The sequence below is a fragment of the Myotis brandtii genome, unplaced genomic scaffold (assembly GCF_000412655.1).
Source record: "Myotis brandtii unplaced genomic scaffold, ASM41265v1 scaffold384, whole genome shotgun sequence".
Classification (NCBI taxonomy): domain Eukaryota; kingdom Metazoa; phylum Chordata; class Mammalia; order Chiroptera; family Vespertilionidae; genus Myotis; species Myotis brandtii.
The window spans coordinates 4462575-4483180 of NW_005364745.1; the positions used below are offsets into that span (position 1 = coordinate 4462575).

The 20606-nt window shown below is 38.4% G+C and overlaps 1 protein-coding gene across 2 annotated transcripts in view; it reads left to right on the top strand.

The window, feature by feature from the left end:
• ZFR (zinc finger RNA binding protein) overlaps positions 1-20606 on the top strand; it is a 56080-nt gene that overhangs the window by 4808 nt on the left and 30666 nt on the right. For both annotated transcript variants that reach the window (XM_014544893.1, XM_005872614.2), the window contains exons 4-11: positions 1593-1737; positions 4140-4358; positions 8215-8462; positions 11977-12168; positions 12659-12950; positions 15106-15299; positions 16933-17052; positions 17940-18085. In XM_014544893.1, coding sequence (XP_014400379.1) covers positions 1593-1737; positions 4140-4358; positions 8215-8462; positions 11977-12168; positions 12659-12950; positions 15106-15299; positions 16933-17052; positions 17940-18085 — 1556 coding nt within the window. The remainder of the gene's footprint in view (positions 1-1592; positions 1738-4139; positions 4359-8214; positions 8463-11976; positions 12169-12658; positions 12951-15105; positions 15300-16932; positions 17053-17939; positions 18086-20606) is intronic.

Genomic DNA, 20606 nt, shown 5'->3' on the forward strand with positions numbered 1-20606 from the left:
GAGAGAGAGAGAGAGAGAGAGAGAGAGAGAAACATTCTGGGATTGGACCTGTAACTGAGGTATGTGCGTTTGTTGGGGTCCAATCCCAGCAGGTCCAGGGGTTCCCAAAGGTGGGGACGGAGTCGGCGAAGAAGGAATGATACGGAGACAGCGTTCAGTTGATCTGCAGCCTAGCTAGATTCTCTAGCCAGCATCTCCAGCCAAGTTCTCTTACCCCAAGTTTTTAAGAAAAATTAAGATAATAGGGAAAGTGCCCCTTGTTTGTATTGTGGCATTATTTGCCCACTGGAATCACAGCTGTGCCTCCTATTTTGAGGACTACAAGCCCAAGCTATGTATCATTGCGAATATGTTCTCCCATTAGTGGGTTGTCTTTTCATTTTGTGGATGGTTTCCTTTACTGTGCAAATTAACCCATTTTTTGGTTTGTTTGCTTTTAGGATCTGTTTTTTAAACTTTGATCCTTCTGGACTTGGCCTGGTTTTTCTATATTCTTTCTAATTATAGGAATTTGAATTAAGAAATTGACATATGAATTAACAATATTAGTATTTGCTATAATATAAGGCAAGTTACTAACATGGAATTCCTTTTGACTTTTGCGATTGTCTTCATTATGTCCAGAGAAAATATAATAAATTCCATTTTTTTTAATAGGGTGTATGAAGCCCATCTTTTTTTGCACCCTGCCTATTTCTTCAGCCTTTCTATCTGCATGCCTTCTCATCCCTCACTTTATGCAGCACAGGAATTCACCTAGTTCACCTTGATCTTCATTGCCTTGGAGATTTATATATAACTAGAGGCCTGGCCCACGAAATTTGTGCACTGGTACTGTCCCTAGGCCTGGCCTGCGATCAGGGCCATCTTCCCCAGCTACCTGCAGCTGGCCCCGCCCCCCACCACCACGCACCCCTGGTTCCCTGTTCGCCATCGGGTGATCGGTGTCAAACGGCTGGGGGAAGGGACCCGAGAGGTCAGCTGTTCCTGCCCGCTTGCTGGCCCTGCCCCCGCCACGGGTGGCCATCAGGCGATCGGAGCCTGCTGGCCGGGGAAAGGGGCCAAGAGGTGGTCAGTGCGCCTCATAGTGACTGGTCCAGTGGTCGTTCTGCCCTTAGGGTCAATTTTCATATTACCCTTTTATTATATAGGATGTGCCTTCTCCCTGGCACCTCTGTTCCCCTCTCCTCCATCTGGAAGCTCCTATTCATTACTATGTTAATGTCAGTAGTAAATAAGGGAGAATGAAAAAGTTGGAGCAAACACAAAATTTAGTTCACACAGGCGTTCTTTACTAGGGGATCCATTTTTAAGGAAAAGCTGCTATGAGTTTTTTAATAAAACTAATTTTTAAAAAATAAGCATTGCTAATTTTTCTGATTTTAAAAGTCAAACATGATGCTTGAAATGGTTTTGACCTTATTTAATGAAGTCCAAAATGTATCCCCTTTGTAATTGAATTTGACTCATGTCTAGGTCTAAGTATATATTTGGTTTTTTAATTTCCTTTATTATACTTTTGTATAGTAAAGAGGAGGAGCATTTACTGCCTCTTCCTCATAGCAAGGTTTTCTTTCATTCTTTTTCCTTAGGACTCATACTCGTATGTAAGATCCACGGCTCCTGCTGTAGCTTACGATAGTAAGCAGTACTACCAACAACCAACAGCAACTGCTGCTGCTGTAGCTGCCGCTGCCCAGCCTCAGCCTTCTGTTGCTGAAACCTACTATCAGACAGGTGGGTTTTATTAACTTTCACAGTTTCATTGTACACTATTGAAATATATTACTTAGCGTCTTTTTAATGAAGTTAATCTAAACTGATTGTGTTATATTACACGGTGTAACAGGTTCTAGCCATGTCTTTCTCTTCCTCTGCTAGAATGCCTTTGAGTCCCAAAGAGAAGGCCATGGAAGCAATTCATAATCATGCCCTTCTCTTCTGGTCTTCAGCTTACAGTTCACTTCCTGCTGAAATAAGCTTTACAAAAGAGGTTGTGGTGGTACCTTCTGGCCACCTTCTTGTCTTTGCCAGAAATGCCCAGGACATGCTGCTGACTGCCTTTGTAACCAGTAGAGACTCTTTGTGGGCCCATATCTTTAAATCCTCTTTCCCTGATCTGTAATGGCAGTTGATTCTGTAACGAGCCACGGATAATACAGTGGGCTCAAATGCAGGCGGTGTTTCGTTTGCAAAGAACCCTATATACTAGGAGTCTTTAAAAGATGGATTTTTTCATAGAGATTTCACAATTTTCTTTTAAAAAAAATTCTTACCCAAAGATAAGTTTTTATTGATTTTTTTAGACAGAGAAACATTGGTCAGCCGCTTCCTGCATGTGCCCGACTAGGGATCGATCCCGTCATCATTTAGGTGTACAGGACAATGCTTCAACCAACCGAGCCACCTGTCCAGGGCGAGATTTAACAACTTTTATTTTTATTTATTTATTTTTTAAAATATATTTTATTGATTTCTTACAAAGAAGAAGGGAGAGGGATAGAGAGTTAGAAACATCGATGAGAGAGAAACATCGATCAGCTGCCTCCTGCACACTCCCTACTGGGTATGTGCCTGCAACCAAGGTACATGCCCTTGACTGGAATCGAACCTGGGACCCTTGAGTCTGCAGGCCGACGCTCTATCCATTGAGCTAAACCGGTTAGGGCAGAGATTTGACAACTTTTAAAACAAAGCTCTCTGGGCTTTGGAAAGTAGGCAGCTCCTTTACTTTCATTATTTTTGAAGGAGCATGAGAGTGTGGGTGGAGTCTTGGATAGGAAAGAGTAGAATTGGCTTACCACTATATGTTGTCTTATTTGTAAATGAGGTAGTGGACCTGTATCTCTCTAGGGTACTTCTAATTCTAAGATGTTAGGTGTTTTTAAAAGTGGTTTAAAAAGATTTTGAATTAAAATGACCCTGAATTTTCTTATAGTCTCATCTCTGATTTGCAGGTACAGCAGTCTATTGTGAATTTCCTGGTTAATTATCAAAATTAGATTGTGCTTAAAAGTATTGAGTTGTCTGAGAGTCAAAAGACCTTGATTTAGTGTAAGTGCTGACATTAACTACACAGTTTTAGTTTTCTAAACTCTTGCCCTGGACGGTATGGCTCAATTGATTGGAGTGTCATCCTGACACCAAAGATGGTGGATTTGATTCCTGATCAGGGCACATACCCAGGTTACAGGTTCCATCTCTAGTCGGGGTGCATGTGGGAGGCAGCCAATCGATGCTTGCGTGCTCTTTCTCTTGCTCTCTCTCGCTCGCTCTCTCTGTCTCTCTTTCCCCCTTCCTCTCTCTAGAAAAAAAGTTTTATGCTCTTAGGTGCTATTTACTTAAGCTACCTTTTGGTAATTGAGCATAAAATGAGTTTGCCCCGGTGGTATTTGGGCTTTCTTAGAAATGACATTTGTATGCTTTGGTGATCATTAATTAGTGACTAATTATTAAATTATTGATTAGTACTAAAGCTCATAAGATTTGTTTTGAATATGGTCAAAGGCAGCAGAAAGTTTAGCAGAGACATTAGTGGTAGCCATTTAAGAGTAGCTGCACTCAAGCTATTGCATTGGAAGAATGGTTAGCACCTTGTGAGTTGGAATTATGGAAAAGTCAATAAAGTGTGATGGCTGATATATAAACAAGTCCCACATAATTAAACATTGAAATTTTTACTGTGAATTGAAATATGTACTTTGAGGTCCTCTCTCTTCTGTTCCCAGTATTAAGCCTAACTTTCAAGTAGGCTAGCCTAAAAACACACACGTTTTTCAAAAACTTTATTTATTAATACCTGTTTTAAGTAGTACTGCTATTTCAGTTAGTTGTAAATTTTTACAAAATATTATTTTGGAAATATATGGAAAGCATCTGGGATGGGATAGTAATTTATATAGATGTTATATTTTGTTCAATTGGTAATAAGAATTTCACCCCTTTTGCCAAGAAGAAATTACTGGCATCTAATTTACAGTTAACATTTAACCTACTTTCTCTAGTTTTCCAAGATGTTGGTATAGTAACTACAGGCATACCTTGGAGATACTGTGGGTTTGGCTCCAGACCACCATAGTAAGTTGAATATTATAAGTGGTTTACCCTTCTAATTTTCTGATATCTCTTTTTTAATTTAGCCCCCAAAGCAGGTTATAGCCAAGGTGCAACTCAGTATACACAAGCCCAGCAAACTCGACAAGTGACAGCCATAAAACCAGCGACACCGAGTCCAGCTACCACTACTTTCTCCATTTATCCTGTATCTTCCACCGTACAGCCAGTAGCAGCTGCAGCTACTGTGGTGCCATCCTACACCCAGAGTGCTACTTACAGTACCACGGCAGTCACTTATTCTGGTAAGCTGATAAAAAGTGTTTAAATAAATCAAGAAACTAGAAAGACTTTCTAAGTTGTATGGTTTGCTTGTGTGTTTGTTTTTTTTAAAGCCAGGAAGATTTTAGCAGGACATTAATGCTCTTTGGACATTTGAAAGCTAGTCATGAGTCCTGGGCCTAGCATTGCAATTAGAAAAAATAACAGTATTCTACTAGTAGTATTCTATTCTCTTTCTGACTTTTCCAAATGAGTTTGAAAAGTTAAAGGAATATTGCTGACAAGTTATATTCTTTATTTCAGCCCCCAAGGAGCTAGTATTTCATATTTATTATCAGGAAGAAGTAATCTTGACAATACTGGTTAACACTTGTAAACATTCATAAGATAATGGTTATATAACACACCTCAGAAGGACAGAGTAGTTTCATTTTCCTTAAATAATCATATATTTTTCTTAGAGAACTATAATTACTGAAACCTTGCTATGTCTAGTGCTCTTGCTAATTTGTGGCTGAGGTAACCTCAGTATTTGAGTAATTAAGGTCACACATTACTTTTTTGTAGACACTTAATCTTCTGGTACTACTGTATGGTTTATTGTTTTGCATTTTATTTATTCCTTAATACCCTATTTTGTTCTGTAGAGGATTTAAGGTGACATTGGTAATTTCAGTTCTTACCTCTTGATACTTTGTGTTAGAATCCTAGCTACTGAATTAACTATTTAATTTCTTAAGAGATTTTTTTGGTCTCTTACTCTATGCCAAATGCTATGTTGGTAGGGATGCAGTGGGAATTAGGCAGGCGTAGAGTATTGCGGAATGAGAGTTCAGTGTGCCTGGAACACAGGATATATGGGATAATACCAGGAGAAGAGGCTGGAAATGTCAGTGTGAAAAAGCCTTGTAGGCTCTGCTATAGTGTCTTTTTGTTGTTGTTAATCCTCACCCGAGGATATTTTTTCCATTGCTTTTCAGAGAGTGAAAGAGAGGGAGGGAGGGGGAGAGAGAGAAAAAAATACATCGTCATGAGAGAGACAAATCGATTGGTTGCCTCCTGCACACGCCTCCACCGGGGCCCAGGAACAAACCTGCAGCTGAGGTACATGCCCTTGACTGAAATTGAAGCCTGAGCCTTTGGTGCATAGGCCAACACTCTACCACTGAGCACACTGGCTAGGGCTGTGGAGTCTGTCTTTATCTTGTGGGTAGAAAGGGTGCCAAGAGGAGATCTTATGAAAGGAGCAATGGGAGCAGAGTTTAAGTTCACTATGACAGTCCTGTGGAAGTGAGCTGGAGTGAGGAGATGTGATTACTCCCAGATCTGTCATTTAGGACTTACCAGATAGAGCTTTCCTGCCTCTCTGTATCTGATTAACCAGTTAGAACTGTACTGGAGTTATTCCAATGAAATAGGAGTGGAGAGTTGCTTTTTAAAGGTTCACATTTTATTCAGAATACGGAGTATGATGGTATCCTTTTCTTTATATTACACTAGTAGCCCTGTGCACGAATCCGTGCATCAGTAGCTCGCTGCCGCTCTCCAGTAGCTCTCTGCCCACTGCCCCACCCTCCTGTAGCTCCCTCCGCCCTCTTGCTGCCCTGCCCCTCCTGTAGCTCTCCATCGCCCGCTTGTAGCTCGCTGCCCCACCTTCCTGCTGATCCGTGATCCTGTCATTACGGCCGGTCGTTAACGCTTCACAGCATATTACATCTTTATTATATAGGATTAATAATACATCATTATTTTAAAACTAGAAACTATAGATAGAAAGGAGAAAAAATTAAATCACTGGACACCTACTCCTAGACACTAACTGTCATTAACATTTTACTGCATGTACTTTTCTTCCATGGGAATATGCATACCCAAACCTCATGATTTCTTTATAAAAAAGAATTTGTCTTATACATACTATTGTGTAAACTACTTGCTTATTGTGAATGTCTTTTCATGTCACTAAATATGAAGATATATCTATCATTCCTTTGGTTAATGTTATTCACTAGCTTTTTATTTTAGAAAAGTTTCTTTCTGCAGAAAAGTTGAAATAATAGTTCAGATGTTCGTATACCATTTACCTAGATTCACCGATTTATTAATATTTTGTCATATTTACTTTATCTCTCCTCTAAAATACATATTTTCAAATGGTTCAGAAATATACTGGTATAAAAGTTGCAGATGGAAGATGACATGGTGTTTTGCCCAGATTTTTCAGCATGTATTTCCTAAGACTAAGGGCTTTCTTTTAAATAGCCACATTGCACATGTCAGAAAAAGGATTTGAACATGGTTTATCTAATAAATTTCTCTAGTTTCTCACAAATGTATCTTATGGCTTGGCTTTCTGTGTGCTTGTGCTTTGTTTTAAATTCAGGGTCCAATCAAGGATCATGCATTGTGTTTGGTTGTCATGTGTTGTTAGAGGGTGTTTTATTTTAATGTAGAATAATCCCCTATTTTTATCTTCTCTCTCATGACCTTGACATTTCTTAAAGCAGCGGTCGCCAACCGGTGGTCGGCGGACCACTGGTCCGTGAGGTCCAAAAGGTTGGTAACCGATGTCTTAAAGCAGTGATTCCCAAAGTGGGCGCTACCGCCCCCTGGTAGGTGCTGCAGCAATCCAGGGGGCCGGTGATGGCCACAGGTGCATTTGGGGGCGATGAGTAACTGCTATTAAAATTTAAAAAAATTAATTTCCAGGGGCTGAGTTATTTTTCTGGAAAGGGGGCGGTAGGCCAAATAAGTTTGGGAACCACTGTCTTAAAGAGTTAGGCCAGTTGTAGAATCTGGATTTATCTGATTTCTTTATGCTTAGTTTCTGGCAGCTTTTTAGCCAATAAAACAAAACAAACGTCCCATTTCATCATATCTGGAGCACATAGTAAATAATGTCCATTTATGCTTTATTGATGATACCAGGTATAAATCACTGGTTAAAGTGGTGTGTGGCGAGCCGGCACGGCCATGGCATACTCAGCCCCACATTGGGCACCTTATGTGCCGCGCCAGCTCAGCCAGGTTCAGTGACCCTGAGAGGGGGCGGTGAAGGATGGAGAAAAGACAGACAAGAGAAGAAAGCTGGGTCTGGGTGGGACGCTCTCCTCTCTGATGGAGAGCTAGCAACAGTGCCACAGACTACAAGCCGTGTCTTTATATTATAGCAGATTCCACAAGGCAAAGTAAGGGCGTGGTCAAGATGTTTACAGCATTCTCATGGGTTTCGATCCTACTCAATTACATGCACCTGAACTCTATCAAGCCCACATTACTCAGAAACATGTGATCACGGGTTCGGACCATAGGTTCAAGCTTACAACGATAGCTGTTGGCTATAATTGTGCTGGGAGGGCTCTGCCCTCCAAGCTGGGACTTGCACGTGGCCATGGGAGGACTGTGCAAACACTGTGGCCACTCTCCACAGTAGTGACTGCCAAATCTCTCCTTTGTAAAAATACCCCTTTCCTTTTGTAATTAACCAAGTAATCTGTGGGCCTGTTACCTTTCATCTACCTTTCACTCTTACAGTGAAATAGTAACCAGTTCTGTAGCCACATAGGTTACCAAATATTCTGTCACATTCCTCCAACTGAACTACAAGCTTCTTTAAGACAAGGACCAAATCTTATACCTTACACATTCTTTCTACTCCCCAACACCCGGTAGGTGTTGAGTAAATACTTGTTGATTGACTTATATATAAAAGGAGGATAAATGTTTTCTAGGTTTGTTTTTCAAGAAGGATACATTATTTGTAAATATGCATGTGTAAACCTACCGTTATTAACAGAATTTATGGGATTTAAATTTGTAACATTCAGCTTGGCCTTGTATAATTATGTAACAAAATCTTTGTTTTACTTTGTTTGTAAGGTACATCTTATTCAGGTTATGAAGCAGCAGTGTATTCAGCTGCATCCTCCTACTACCAACAGCAGCAGCAGCAACAGAAGCAGGCAGCGGCAGCAGCTGCTGCTGCTGCTGCCACAGCTGCCTGGACAGGGACCACCTTTACTAAAAAAGCACCATTCCAAAATAAGCAACTGAAACCAAAACAGCCTCCCAAACCACCCCAGATTCACTATTGCGATGTTTGTAAGATCAGCTGTGCTGGACCACAGGTACTTATGTTGTATGTTTTACCACAAGTCTTTAGTGGTTATTTTTTAACAGTTAAATATGGTTGATATTATAACTCGTGTTTACAAAGAAGGTTTCCAGTTTCTTCTCTGAGTTTAGCTAATACACATAGTTCATTAAATGGCCATTTTTGAAAAGGTATTTGTATTAAGACATAAGAATTCTATTAAGAAAAAACCGTAGGGCGGGTGGGTACCAGGTGGAGGGGGTTAATGGGGAAAAAAGTAGGACGTATGTAATACTTTCAACAATAAAGATAAATTTTTTAAAAACCTGTAAAAATGATTATGAATGTAAATGTAAAATGGGCATATTGAGCTTTTTTTATTTAAGAAGAATACTTTGCTCTTTAAGTAAACCTTAAATTTAGCTTAAAAGTTTTATATTTGACTTAATTGGGTTTTTGGGGAAAGATTGAATTTTTATTTCTTTTTTAGCATTTATAACTTGCTTTTAAAAGACTTTATACAAAATTTTTGACTTTCCTATCTCTTCTTCAAGGTCTGTATATGAGTGTATATATAGAATTTTACAGCTGAAAAAGGATGATCATAAAGATAATTGTTTACACACTTACATTAAAGATGAAAGAACTTTGTCAAATGTATTAGTTTTTGGAGCCTATAACTAGCAGGAAAAATTGTGTTTCTGGAATTAAAAAAAAATTCTTTTAATAATCTACAGTTCTTGGGATGCTTCTAATAAGACTGACTTTTATATTTGCTTTATAAGGTATTGCTTATTTCTATATAATCTTCTCCATGAGGGTAGGAATTCAGGAAACAAGAAAGGTGTAGGGAAGTGAATTTTTCAAAAATACTGACTAATGTAGCATGCAGAACCTTTATTCCCTCCTCCCCCCCATTTTTTGGTCTTTTATTCTGGTTGCTACACCTTAAAATATGTGATTTAGGCATGAGTCTAATTAGTACAACTCCCCAACTTTATTTGTTAACTAGTAGCCCTGCGCACGAATCCATGCGCCAGTAGCTCTCTGTGGGGCCTGGCCGCTCCGTGCCTGCTGCCCAGAGGCTCTCTGCTGCCCAGAGGCCCATCCGCGGCCGGGTGTGGAATGCTTGCCTTGTCGCCGTGGCGACGAAGCAAGCATTCCACCAGGCCACTCACGCTGCCCGCTCTCAGTGGCTGCCCCCCCTGGGACTGGGGGACTCTGGCTGGGCTGAGAGGACTGGGCACCGCCATCTTGTGGCTATGGGCGCCACCATCTTTGTGATGGAGTGATGGTTAATTTGCATATTATCCTTTTATTAGATAGGATACTTTCCTTAAGAGTGTCTAGTTTTTTGTTTGTTATGTTTTTTTCAGAGAGGAAGGGGGGGGGGAGAGAGAGAGAGAGCGAGAAATGATGAGAGAGAATCATTGGCTGCCTCCTGCACCCCCCCCCCCCCGGGATCGAGCCCACAACCCAGGCATGTGCCCTTGAATGGAATCGAATCTGGGACCCTTCAGTCCACAGGCCGACACTCTATCCACTGAGCCAAACCAGCCAGGGCAGAGTGTTTAGTTTTTATTTAAAAATTTGAAAAGCCATTTGGCAGGTAATAAGTATATTATTTGATTGAGACCAGATTTTGACTCTAATTATTTCTTCTGTCTCTCACCGCTGCCCCATCTGTATACGTTACTTTTTAAGTTACCAGCATTCCTTGAATTACTGACATCAAATTAGGGAATATTTTAATGTGTGGCTAGTTACATAAAACCTTTTTCTCTCTATTTTGAGTGCGATAGGAAATGGTCTCGTGATTGCATGGTTGGAGGAGAAGGGATAGGTAAAGAATATTTACAGTGACCAGGATTAAACATGAAAGGGAGCAAGGATGTTGGTCTTAGTATTCGAGGAGTGTATCCTACTCTGTGATGGTGTTGTAGAGAGGATGATGCTATGAGTGACAAATGTAAACCTAAGAGATTTACTGAATCTGTGGCACCCATATGAAAGGATAGAACATGACTCTAGGGTGGTGGGTTAACAGCAATATTTGGAATGAGTATACATATGGCTGACCATTGATTTGGAGTATCTGAATGGTTACACAAGAACAGGCCAAGGGTACTTCTACAAGTCAGATGCAGTGCCTTAAGGGGTTAATGAAATGAGCCTTAGAGAAAAATATTGAGATTATGAGAGTGTAGGTGTGAACATAAGGAGGGAGAGTCATTGGTTCAGGATTAAGGGTCCATGGTTTCAGTCCTGGCTCTGTCACTTACTGTGGCCTTGGGCAAGTCAGAGCCCTTAACTTCTTTGGGCTTTTATGTCTTTACTTCTATAATAGGAACTTGTCTTAAATAATTGAGGCTTTACTTGCTTCACAGAACCCTTCAGGCTGCCACAGACTAGAGAAGAATCAAATGGCTGAGTCTTAGATCTCTCTTTCATTTCAAAAACAGCAATTTTCCTTACTTGTGCATACTATTATTTATAGAAAGGATTCTCTTGTTTGAAAATTAGAAAGTCATTATTTTGGGTAATCTCTAAAGTTCCATCCAGCTTGGAAATTCTATGATAAATATATAATTTTATGGTAATTTTTGTCTGTCTTAAAAACAATTCTAAAAATAAAATATGTAAGAGTAACTATTGAGCCCCACTCAAGAACAAACAAACTAACCAGCAATCCATATTTACTTCCTCTCATTTTAATAAATCTGCATTCTTAATTGTCTGCATTCAAGACAGTTTTTAATGTATAATTTTACTATAATGACCACTGTCTAGTATCCTTTATTCAACATTATACATAACCAATAAAAGACACATCCTTTTTTTGTTTGTTCTTTAACTTTTTATTTATTGATTGATTTTTGAGAGAGAGATGGATTTGTTGTCCCACCCATCCATGCACTCATTGGGTGATTCCTGCATGCGCTCTCACTGGGATCCAACCCGAAACCTTGGTGCCTGGAGATGATGCTCTAACCAACTGAGCTACCCAGCCAGAGCAAGATACAAATTCTTTTATTTATTTATTTATTTAAATATATTTGATTGATTTTTACAGAGAGGAAGGGAGAGGGATAGAGAGTTAGAAACATCGATGAGAGAGAAACACCGATCAGTTGCCTCCTGCACACCCCCTACTGGGGATGTGCCCACAACCAAGGTCCATGCCCTTGACCGGAATTGAACCTGGGACCTTTCAGTCCGCAGGCGGACGCTCTATCCACTGAGCCAAACCAGTTAGGGCAAGATACAAATTCTTGAAACTGAAAGCAGTGACCTTCTATTGGTATTATGGCTCTGTGTGAAAGTCCTTTGTGAATCAAAGTGTTAGACAAATGTATTCTTGATGAACAAGGTACAGAGAACCACAGATGTATCACGTGTGTAGGGAGTCCCACATGCTTTTCTTAAATTGCTTTTAAAATTGTTTGGTGCTCATTTTTTAAATAAGTATTAGAGATTTGAGAATTGAATAATTTAAATGACTTTGTATCTAGAAAATTAATAAAATGTATCCTTTTTGTTTGAAACAGACTTACAAAGAACATTTAGAAGGACAGAAACATAAAAAAAAAGAAGCTGCATTGAAAGCCTCACAAAATACCAGCAGCAGCAGCAACTCTGCTCGTGGGACTCAGAATCAGCTGCGCTGCGAGCTCTGCGATGTGTCTTGTACAGGAGCAGATGCATATGCTGCCCACATTCGTGGTGCTAAGCATCAGAAAGTAGGTGTTTTTCCCACACAGCCTTCTGTCTTCCTCTGTTGTTGTTTTTTACCTTTTCAGTAGGGAGCTGGGGGGAGGGGTGTAAGCAAAAGTGGCTCCAAAACTTTGTGGGATAAGCCTTGTTTATGTGCTAACATATATATAAAAGAAGACTAGAGACCTGTCTTTAGATTGAACTAGATCATTTATTCTATCAATTGGAAAATTGTATGTTTATTTTCCTCCTTTTGTCATGCTTAAGCGTAGGTTGGTATGCATGTGGCCAAGTCATTTCATCTCTCTCTGCCTTAGTTTTCTCACTGATAATAGGTGGAATATGTTTCCTTATCTGCTTCATAGAGGTTATTTGGAAAATAATGAGTTTGTGTATGAAAATATATAGCAAAAAATATCATTTGTATTTTAATTTTATAATTTCTTTTAGACGAACTTGAAAATCTATATTCTGAGTTTCCAACAAATAAATGTGCTTTTATTTATTTTTTTGTAGGTGGTTAAATTACACACAAAACTTGGTAAACCCATTCCTTCAACAGAACCAAATGTTGTTAGCCAAGCTACTTCTTCAACAGCTGTGTCTGTTACAAAACCGACTGCCTCTCCTTCAAGCATTGCAGCAAGCAATTGTACTGTGAATACTTCTTCAATTGCAACTTCTTCAGTGAAAGGTCTTACAGCTACAGGAAACTCGTCTCTTAATAGCACATCCAACACTAAAGTGTCAGCAGTGCCTACAAGTATGGCTGCCAAGAAGACATCTACTCCCAAAATAAACTTTGTTGGCAAGTACTGAAGATTCTTTATGTTCTTCCCAACTCCGTCAAAGTAACATTTCTCTTTCGGTCCAGGACTAACCCTTCTGCTTATGGTCTTGTACCCACCTCCTCCCTTCTTCTCTGGGACCTTGTTGAATCACATATCTCTATTTTTTTCTTGAATTTTTAGTCAGTCCTCTAATGGTTTCTTCTCTCTTCCCTTCAGCCATGCAGGTATACCTTTATCTTTCATGGTCTTAAATTTTAAAAAAGATCTTTTCCCATTCCGGTTATCCTTTCAAGCTGCTAAACTAATTCTTTTTATCTTCTATACTTCTTATCCAGTCTCCAGTCAGTTAGTGTTTCCACTCTACCCTTTTCTGAAACTGCTTTCAAGAATCACCAAAAACCTAATTGCAAAATTCAGTGGCCAGTTTTCAGTTTCATCCTGTAGACCTCTCTAACTTTTGACTTAGTTGACTGCTATACCGTAAACCTTAAGATATGTCTCTGTCTCTCTAGTTATTGTCTGTCTACCCACCCCTTTCTCAGGTATCTTTATTGTTTCTCCTGCCTTCATGTTCACTGAATGGTGGTGTTCCTAAGATTCTGATTATGTTCTCATCTTACTCTTCTCATCCAGTATTCATGAGTGGTCTCATCCATTCCAATGTGTACAGTAACTTTAAAATCTTTTGGGCAAACTCAAAACCCCCATCTGAGTCTACAGCCATATTTTAGGTATCCCTGGTCATGATCTGAACAGCTTTATCGATGCCTACCAGTGTCTCCTTACCCATTGTCTTATTACAAGAGTACCACGAAATGATCTCATAAAATTGCTGGGAAAACTTCACTGACATTTTTTCCTATTTATTGCCTCCTCTAATTTTTTACCTGAACTTTTGTTTCTATCACTACAATATTTCTACCCCCCAAGAAAATGTCATCTTCATAGCCACTGCCTTGTTTTTAGGCCTTCAAAGTCTGCTCCTCAGCCGGCCAGTGTGGCTCAGCGGTTGAGTGTCGACCCAGGAACCAAGAGGTCACGGGTTAGATTCCTGGTCAGAGCACTTGTCCAAGTTGCAGGCTTGTTCCCCAGTGGGGGGGGTGGGGAGGCATGTAGGAGGCAGCCCATTGATGATGTTTCTCTCTCATTGATGTTTCTGTCTCTCGCCCTCTTCCTTCTCTCTAAAAATCAATAAAAACATATGACAGATCCCTCTCCTTTAAAAAAAAAGTCTGCTCCTCAGAGCTTTGTCTCTTATTGCATCCAGTCTCTCCAACACTTGTCGAAGTCATTTTGTGAAAATACATATCAAATTACATTAGACTCCTGATTAGAAGCTTTCAGTGTCATTCCTCTTGGTATGGGAAAAAAACCTCTATGTTCCTTAATTACGTCATCAAGGCCTTTCCCATTCGGGCTCCTGCCTCATCATCGGTCATCATCTCTACATAGGTAGTAATTCATAGTGAATTACTGAAGCTTCCTTAAATTTACTGCAGTCTTTTTAACTTGATGTTGTTGTGCTTTTTTTGTACATCCTATTCTTTTTGTTTAGACATTATTCTCTTCTTTCTGCCTGGCCAGTTCATACTCGTTACTCTTCTTTCAAAGCCCAGCTCAAGTGTCACACACTTGGTGAAGCCTTTTCTAACTGGATCAGGTTAAAGGGTAGTGGTTTCTTTGCTTTGCATTCTACAGTACTCTATTCATACTTAGTACAGCCCTTATCACATTGTATTATAATTAGTTGTTTCTTCCCTTAATTGTTGGCACCTCAGAAGCAGCTACATTGTTTTATTCTTATTATATTACCAGAATGTAGGACAGTGCCCAGTTCCATTGGCAAAGAACTAGGGATACCAGTATGAATAAGGCTTTTCAGGCACTTGCTGTTTACTTTTAGGTACTTGATGTTACGAGAACCATAGTGGGGACAGAGAGGAGTGTTGAGTGTGGGTGGTGAAGAAGGGGAAAATCCAGATGTGTGTTTCAATAGGGTAAAGAAGCCAAGTGGTTTATGTGGTTCTTCAAATTTCTGATCTATTGTGTGTCAAGCAGGAGTTTAACTTTTGGTAGAAAAGATAATTTTGTCTGAAGTTTTTGTTGTATCAGGTTATACATTTACACAAAAACGAAAGTTAAAATTACTGTAATTCTCTTATGCGTTTCTAGGTGGTAATAAGCTGCAATCAACAGGAAATAAAACAGAAGACTTAAAAGGAACAGAATCTGTTAAAGGCACTCCTGTTCCTTCTGTACAGATCCCAGAAGTGAAGCCAGACACAGTGTCAGAACCAGTCACGCCTGCCTCTCTGGCTGCTCTGCAGAGTGATGTGCAGCCAGTGGGCCATGACTACGTGGAGGAGGTATTGATTCAAGAACACTATTGCTGTGAGATGAGGAAAGGGGAAGAGGGTGTCGCTTTGTTGTAGGCATGTTTTTCATGTAAAATTAAATTATAGTCCATTAGGTTTAAGTTACTTGTGAAGGAATATCAAAGGGATCTTTTTAAGGGTTTTAAAAAGCATGTCCTTTAAGCTTGTCTAAGTAACATTACAATATTTTTGTTATCTCTTTCCCTGCTAAAACAGTAAAGTAACTCTCCATTTATTTGGTAGACATTCTTATATCTTTCAACTGCCCTGAACATAAAAATTTTAAAAATTGCGAGCACCAAAAATTTTGACAAAGCCAATACTTTTTTTTTCTAACAATCACTTAGTTTCATGTGTAAAATTAAGGTTGTTCATTTATTTTTTATTTATTTATTTATTTTAATACGTTTTTATTCATTTCAGAGAGAGGAAGGGAGAGAGAGAGAGAAACATCAAAGATGAGAGAGAATCATTGATCAGTTGCTTCCTGCACATCCCCTACTGGGGTTAGAGCCCAAAACCTGTGCATGTGCCCTGACAAGGAAATGATCCAGTGATCTCTTGGTGCATGGGTCGATGTTCAGTCCACTGAGCCACACTGGCTGGGCAGGGTTGTTAATTTAAAAGATCCTGTTTATTTGGTTTTTCAAGCTGATTAGAAAATTATTCCTGTTCTATCGAAAAGTAAGCTCAGTAAATAGAGGAGTGAGGGAACATCAGAGAGTCTTGATATAAATATTTGCCGTTAGTAGAAAGACTAACATGGAGTGATACAGCACTAGTCTTTACTCTTTATTGTAGAACATATATAAGTTCTCTGAAATTCAGTGTCTACATCTATAAAATTTGGCTATTCCCTAACAAAGTTGTGAAGATTGAATGAAATAAAGTGCCTAGCATATTGTAGATTTTTGGTAAATATTTGTTCCTTTATCCTTTTTCTCTCAAGTTATGTTGAGTTCTTTGTTTACAAGGTAGAAAACTGGGTTATGCAGTTTATCAGTAGTTCACATACAATTTATTTTAAAAGAGTAAGATTTGAAAAAATGTATGCCTCCAGAATGCCATAATTTCCAATGATAATAAAGTAATTCCAAACTTCAGATAGATGCATTCAAAGCCGGTCTTTAAAGCTTTCCCTGACAATTTGAACATAGTATTCATCATAAACTTCTTAATAAGATTTAGTCTACTTGTCTTCCTAACTGGTTGTACAGTTAGAAAAAATTGTCATTGATTTTCCACGAAGTTACATTGAGCTTTATCTTTAATCATCTTTATCTTCATTTTCAATAACAGTACCTGGTATTCAGTAACTATTTATTAGAGAATTTAAGGTATCTAATTGTTTTTAAATGTTTACATACAGATAAGAGTATTAAAATTGCAGTTAATTACAAACGCAAATACATGCTAACATCTTGTATGCTAACACTACAGTTAGAAAATTCTAACAGTTTGTTTTTATAGATCATCCTTTTAAAAAATTTTAGACATTGCCTATGTTTTTTCCTCTTAATTCTTCACAATTTTTTTTTATCAGAGAATCTGGGAGGCCATATGAATGAAATCTTCAACTGTAACATTTCCATTATAACTTGGATTTTTTTCCCCCTGCATCAAGGTACGAAACGATGAGGGAAAAGTAATTCGATTCCATTGTAAATTATGCGAGTGCAGCTTTAATGATCCCAATGCTAAGGAAATGCACTTAAAAGGGCGAAGACACAGACTTCAATATAAAGTGAGTAAAAATTTCAACTTTTTCTCTCTTTTTTTAAAACAGCTTGGAACATTCTAGATGTAAAATAAAGATTCTAAACATAACCCACTGAGTCCATGAATTCCCACTCCAAGATTAGCACATTATGTCTCACTTAGATTCAGATGTTTGATGTTTACTGATCAGTTTGTTATACTTAGGAAAGAAGATTATAACCATATTTCATCATTCTCAGTGACTGTAGCTAAATTATAACATTGCTTGGATCAAGTAATCATGTAAAGATAATTTTTTCACATAATAAAGTGTTTTGAAAGAAGTGTCAGGTCTCCATTTACCTACTTTATCTTGGTAGAATTCCCACTAAAATGAATTTTGAGATGAGGAATTCTTCATTGAAAACACTTCAAGCATTAAGTTAAATATAAATATTATATGTAAAGTTTTTACTTAGGCTGGACTAATCTAATGCATTAGATTCATGTTTTCTCTTTTGAACACAGTGGTGGTGAAAATTAAATTGTTAAAGGGCAATACTTTTTTATGAAAAGAAACTTTTTAATTCCACACTTAGGCATTTAGAATCATCTATTTACAAAAAAATAAAGGAAAGTTAAATATTCATTCGTCCCCTAAGGATCTCTTCTATTGGTCAGCACTAAGGCATGTACTTTTTACATACTAAGTATATAATTTTAAACTTGGAATAATTAAGAATTTTAGGGGTGGGAAGAAAACGAATATTAATGTATTCTGAATCTTTCCTCTGATTCAACTTAAATGCTGAATTTACTCTTATATAATAGGAAATTTGTAACTAAAAAATCTCTATGATGAAAGAATATGTGGGATTGTATGTGTAGATTGTTGGAAGGGGGTGCTAGTTTTTGAAATGTCTATATTAACAGAAAAAAGTCAATCCAGATTTGCAAGTAGAAGTAAAGCCCAGTATTCGAGCAAGAAAGATTCAAGAAGAGAAAATGAGGAAGCAAATGCAGAAAGAGGAGTATTGGCGGAGACGAGAAGAAGAAGAGCGCTGGAGAATGGAAATGAGGTAATTTCTTTAGCTTTTAGTAGCATAAGTGATTCAGCCTTCTTAAAAAAAAAAAGGCTATTCTAAGTATGTGACTCCCATTCAAAGCAGTCCAGATTTATTTCATGTACTTTTAATTTTCACTTTTCAGGAAGATCCTAGGGCAGGGGTCCTCAAACTACGGCCCGCGGGCCACATGCAAACACAAATATTGTATTTGTTCCCGTTTTGTTTTTTTACTTCAAAATAAGATATGTGCAGTGTGCATAGGAATTTGTTCATAGTTTTTTTTTAAACTATAGTCCGGCCCTCCAACGGTCTGAGGGACAGTGAACTGGCCCCCTGTTTAAAAAGTTTGAGGACCCCTGTCCTAGGGGCAGAAAAGAAATGCATTAGAGTAAGTTATTGGCTATTCTAATATTTGACTATTGCCTTGGTATTAGGAATTATGTGGTTAAGTGTATCTTACATGTATTAAATATGTGAAGAAATAGTTTAATGTTCTAAATAAATGCCTCAGTTTAAAACAAGCAAAACATTTGGCTACATGCTAAAAATATTGAATATAAGATTTGGTAGAGCCTAGACATCTTAGTGTTTTTTGTTTTTTCCACAGGTAACTTATACATTTATTTTATACCAAAAAAGTTATGTGCAACAAATAAACATTCTTACATATTTACATTTGTTTTTGTTTTTTTACCAGTTCACAAAACCGTGTCCTAAATTTATGATAAAGAATATTCCTATCTAATATTAAAGGGGAAATCTGCCCAGTGAACTCCATTTTATTTTATTTATTTTAATATATTGATTTTTTACAAAGAGGAAGATAGAGGGATAGAAAGTTAGAAACATCGATGAGAGAGAAACATTGATCAGCTGCCTCCTGCACATTCCCTACTGGGGATGTGCCTGCAATCAAGGTACATGCCCCTGACCGGAATCGAACTTGGGACCCTTTAGTCCCCCCGCAGGCCGACGCTCTATCCACTGAGCCAAACTGGTTAGAGCCAGTGAACTCCATTTTAAATGAATGTTTACTCTGGAGTTTAAAGCATTAGTAATAAATATTTTTGATGGGACATACTATACAGATCATATACCTCATACTTCAGCCATGCTTAATGGTTTTATAAGAAAGCATTTCATCTTTTCTAATTTGTTAAAAATATGTTTAACCAAGTGGCCTGGGCTCCCACCTCATCACACCCCTTTTGTTTTATTGAAGGGTAGTTCTCACAAATGAGGAATCATAAGTGCTGCCTAACATGTCTGAGTAGCGAGAGATTATTCCAGCGTTTGCATGTTAGGTGCTCCTTCCCAAATACGTTACCAAAAAAGGAAGTGGGTTTCTTGTTGGCATGTGTTTGATACTGATTTTCAAGATCTGCCAGCATTCCCTGCTGTCAGGTAGAGGTCCCGATCTAAATGATGAACTGATTGCTGGAGCTAACCTTGCACTTTGGCTGATAGTCTTAAAAGGCAATAAAAGCAAATTAAGGGTAACAAATAGTTTTAATTTCACTATAGTCTCGGTCCTCTATTTAGCTAGTTGGTCCAAAGATCTCTTGTACCAAAAAATCTTTGTGGCTTCGAATGCAAATAGTCACTGGATTTAAGATGTAAGTTTACCCTCACTGACAGCAACTAGCTGTAATGAAACATCAAATGAGGTTTGGAGAACCTAGATTCCCTAAAATTTATCATCTAACGACAACTTCTCATTTCTTCAAATGATGTGACTGTCAAGTTAATAGGAGGCTTCAATTTACAAATCGTTTAAAAAATCAAGAAGTGTGGAATTACTGCCAAAAACAGAAATTCAATTTTTCCCCTAATCTGTTCTTCAATGTTGGTGGCTAGTAATTTTAAAATACAGTAGGTCCTTGGGTTGCGTCTGAGATCCGTTCCTACGGTGTGACATAACTCGATTTTCGCCATAAGTCAGACTCACCTCCATAAGCATCTACGGCACTCACATGGAGCACAGACACAGCACTAATGAAGTGAAACAGTAAAAAAAATTTAAAAGAAAGATAACAATTCCTGACCTTTACTTGTGGTAAATAAATAAGAAACATAAAGCACATATGTACATACATCGAAATGGCGGAACTTTTTTTTTTTTTTAATAAATAAATGGGAGATGGCGACGAAACGACATATGTCGAGTCCGATGTAACCCAAGGACTATCTGTAGTCATAACTGTACTGGAATTTTAAAACATGGTATCTTTTTTCCCCCTCCTCTGGGGTGACTTAGAGGATGTAGAGGGAGCCCACACTCTTCCAGGGCACAGGTACCACATAGCACCCAGCAGGGCCTGTGGCTTACTGAGACGTCAGCATTACAAGCTGTAGTGCAGGCAGCACATGTTCGTCACTCAGCGAGAAAAAGGTGGTTAGTTCTGGGTCATAGGAATGTGGCCATTTTATAATACAACTTAGTGTGTTTTTTAAGAATGCAGTTTATTCTAGAAAGTTTAGAGCAGTGGTTCTCAACCTTCCTAATGCCGCGACCCTTTAATACAGTTCCTCA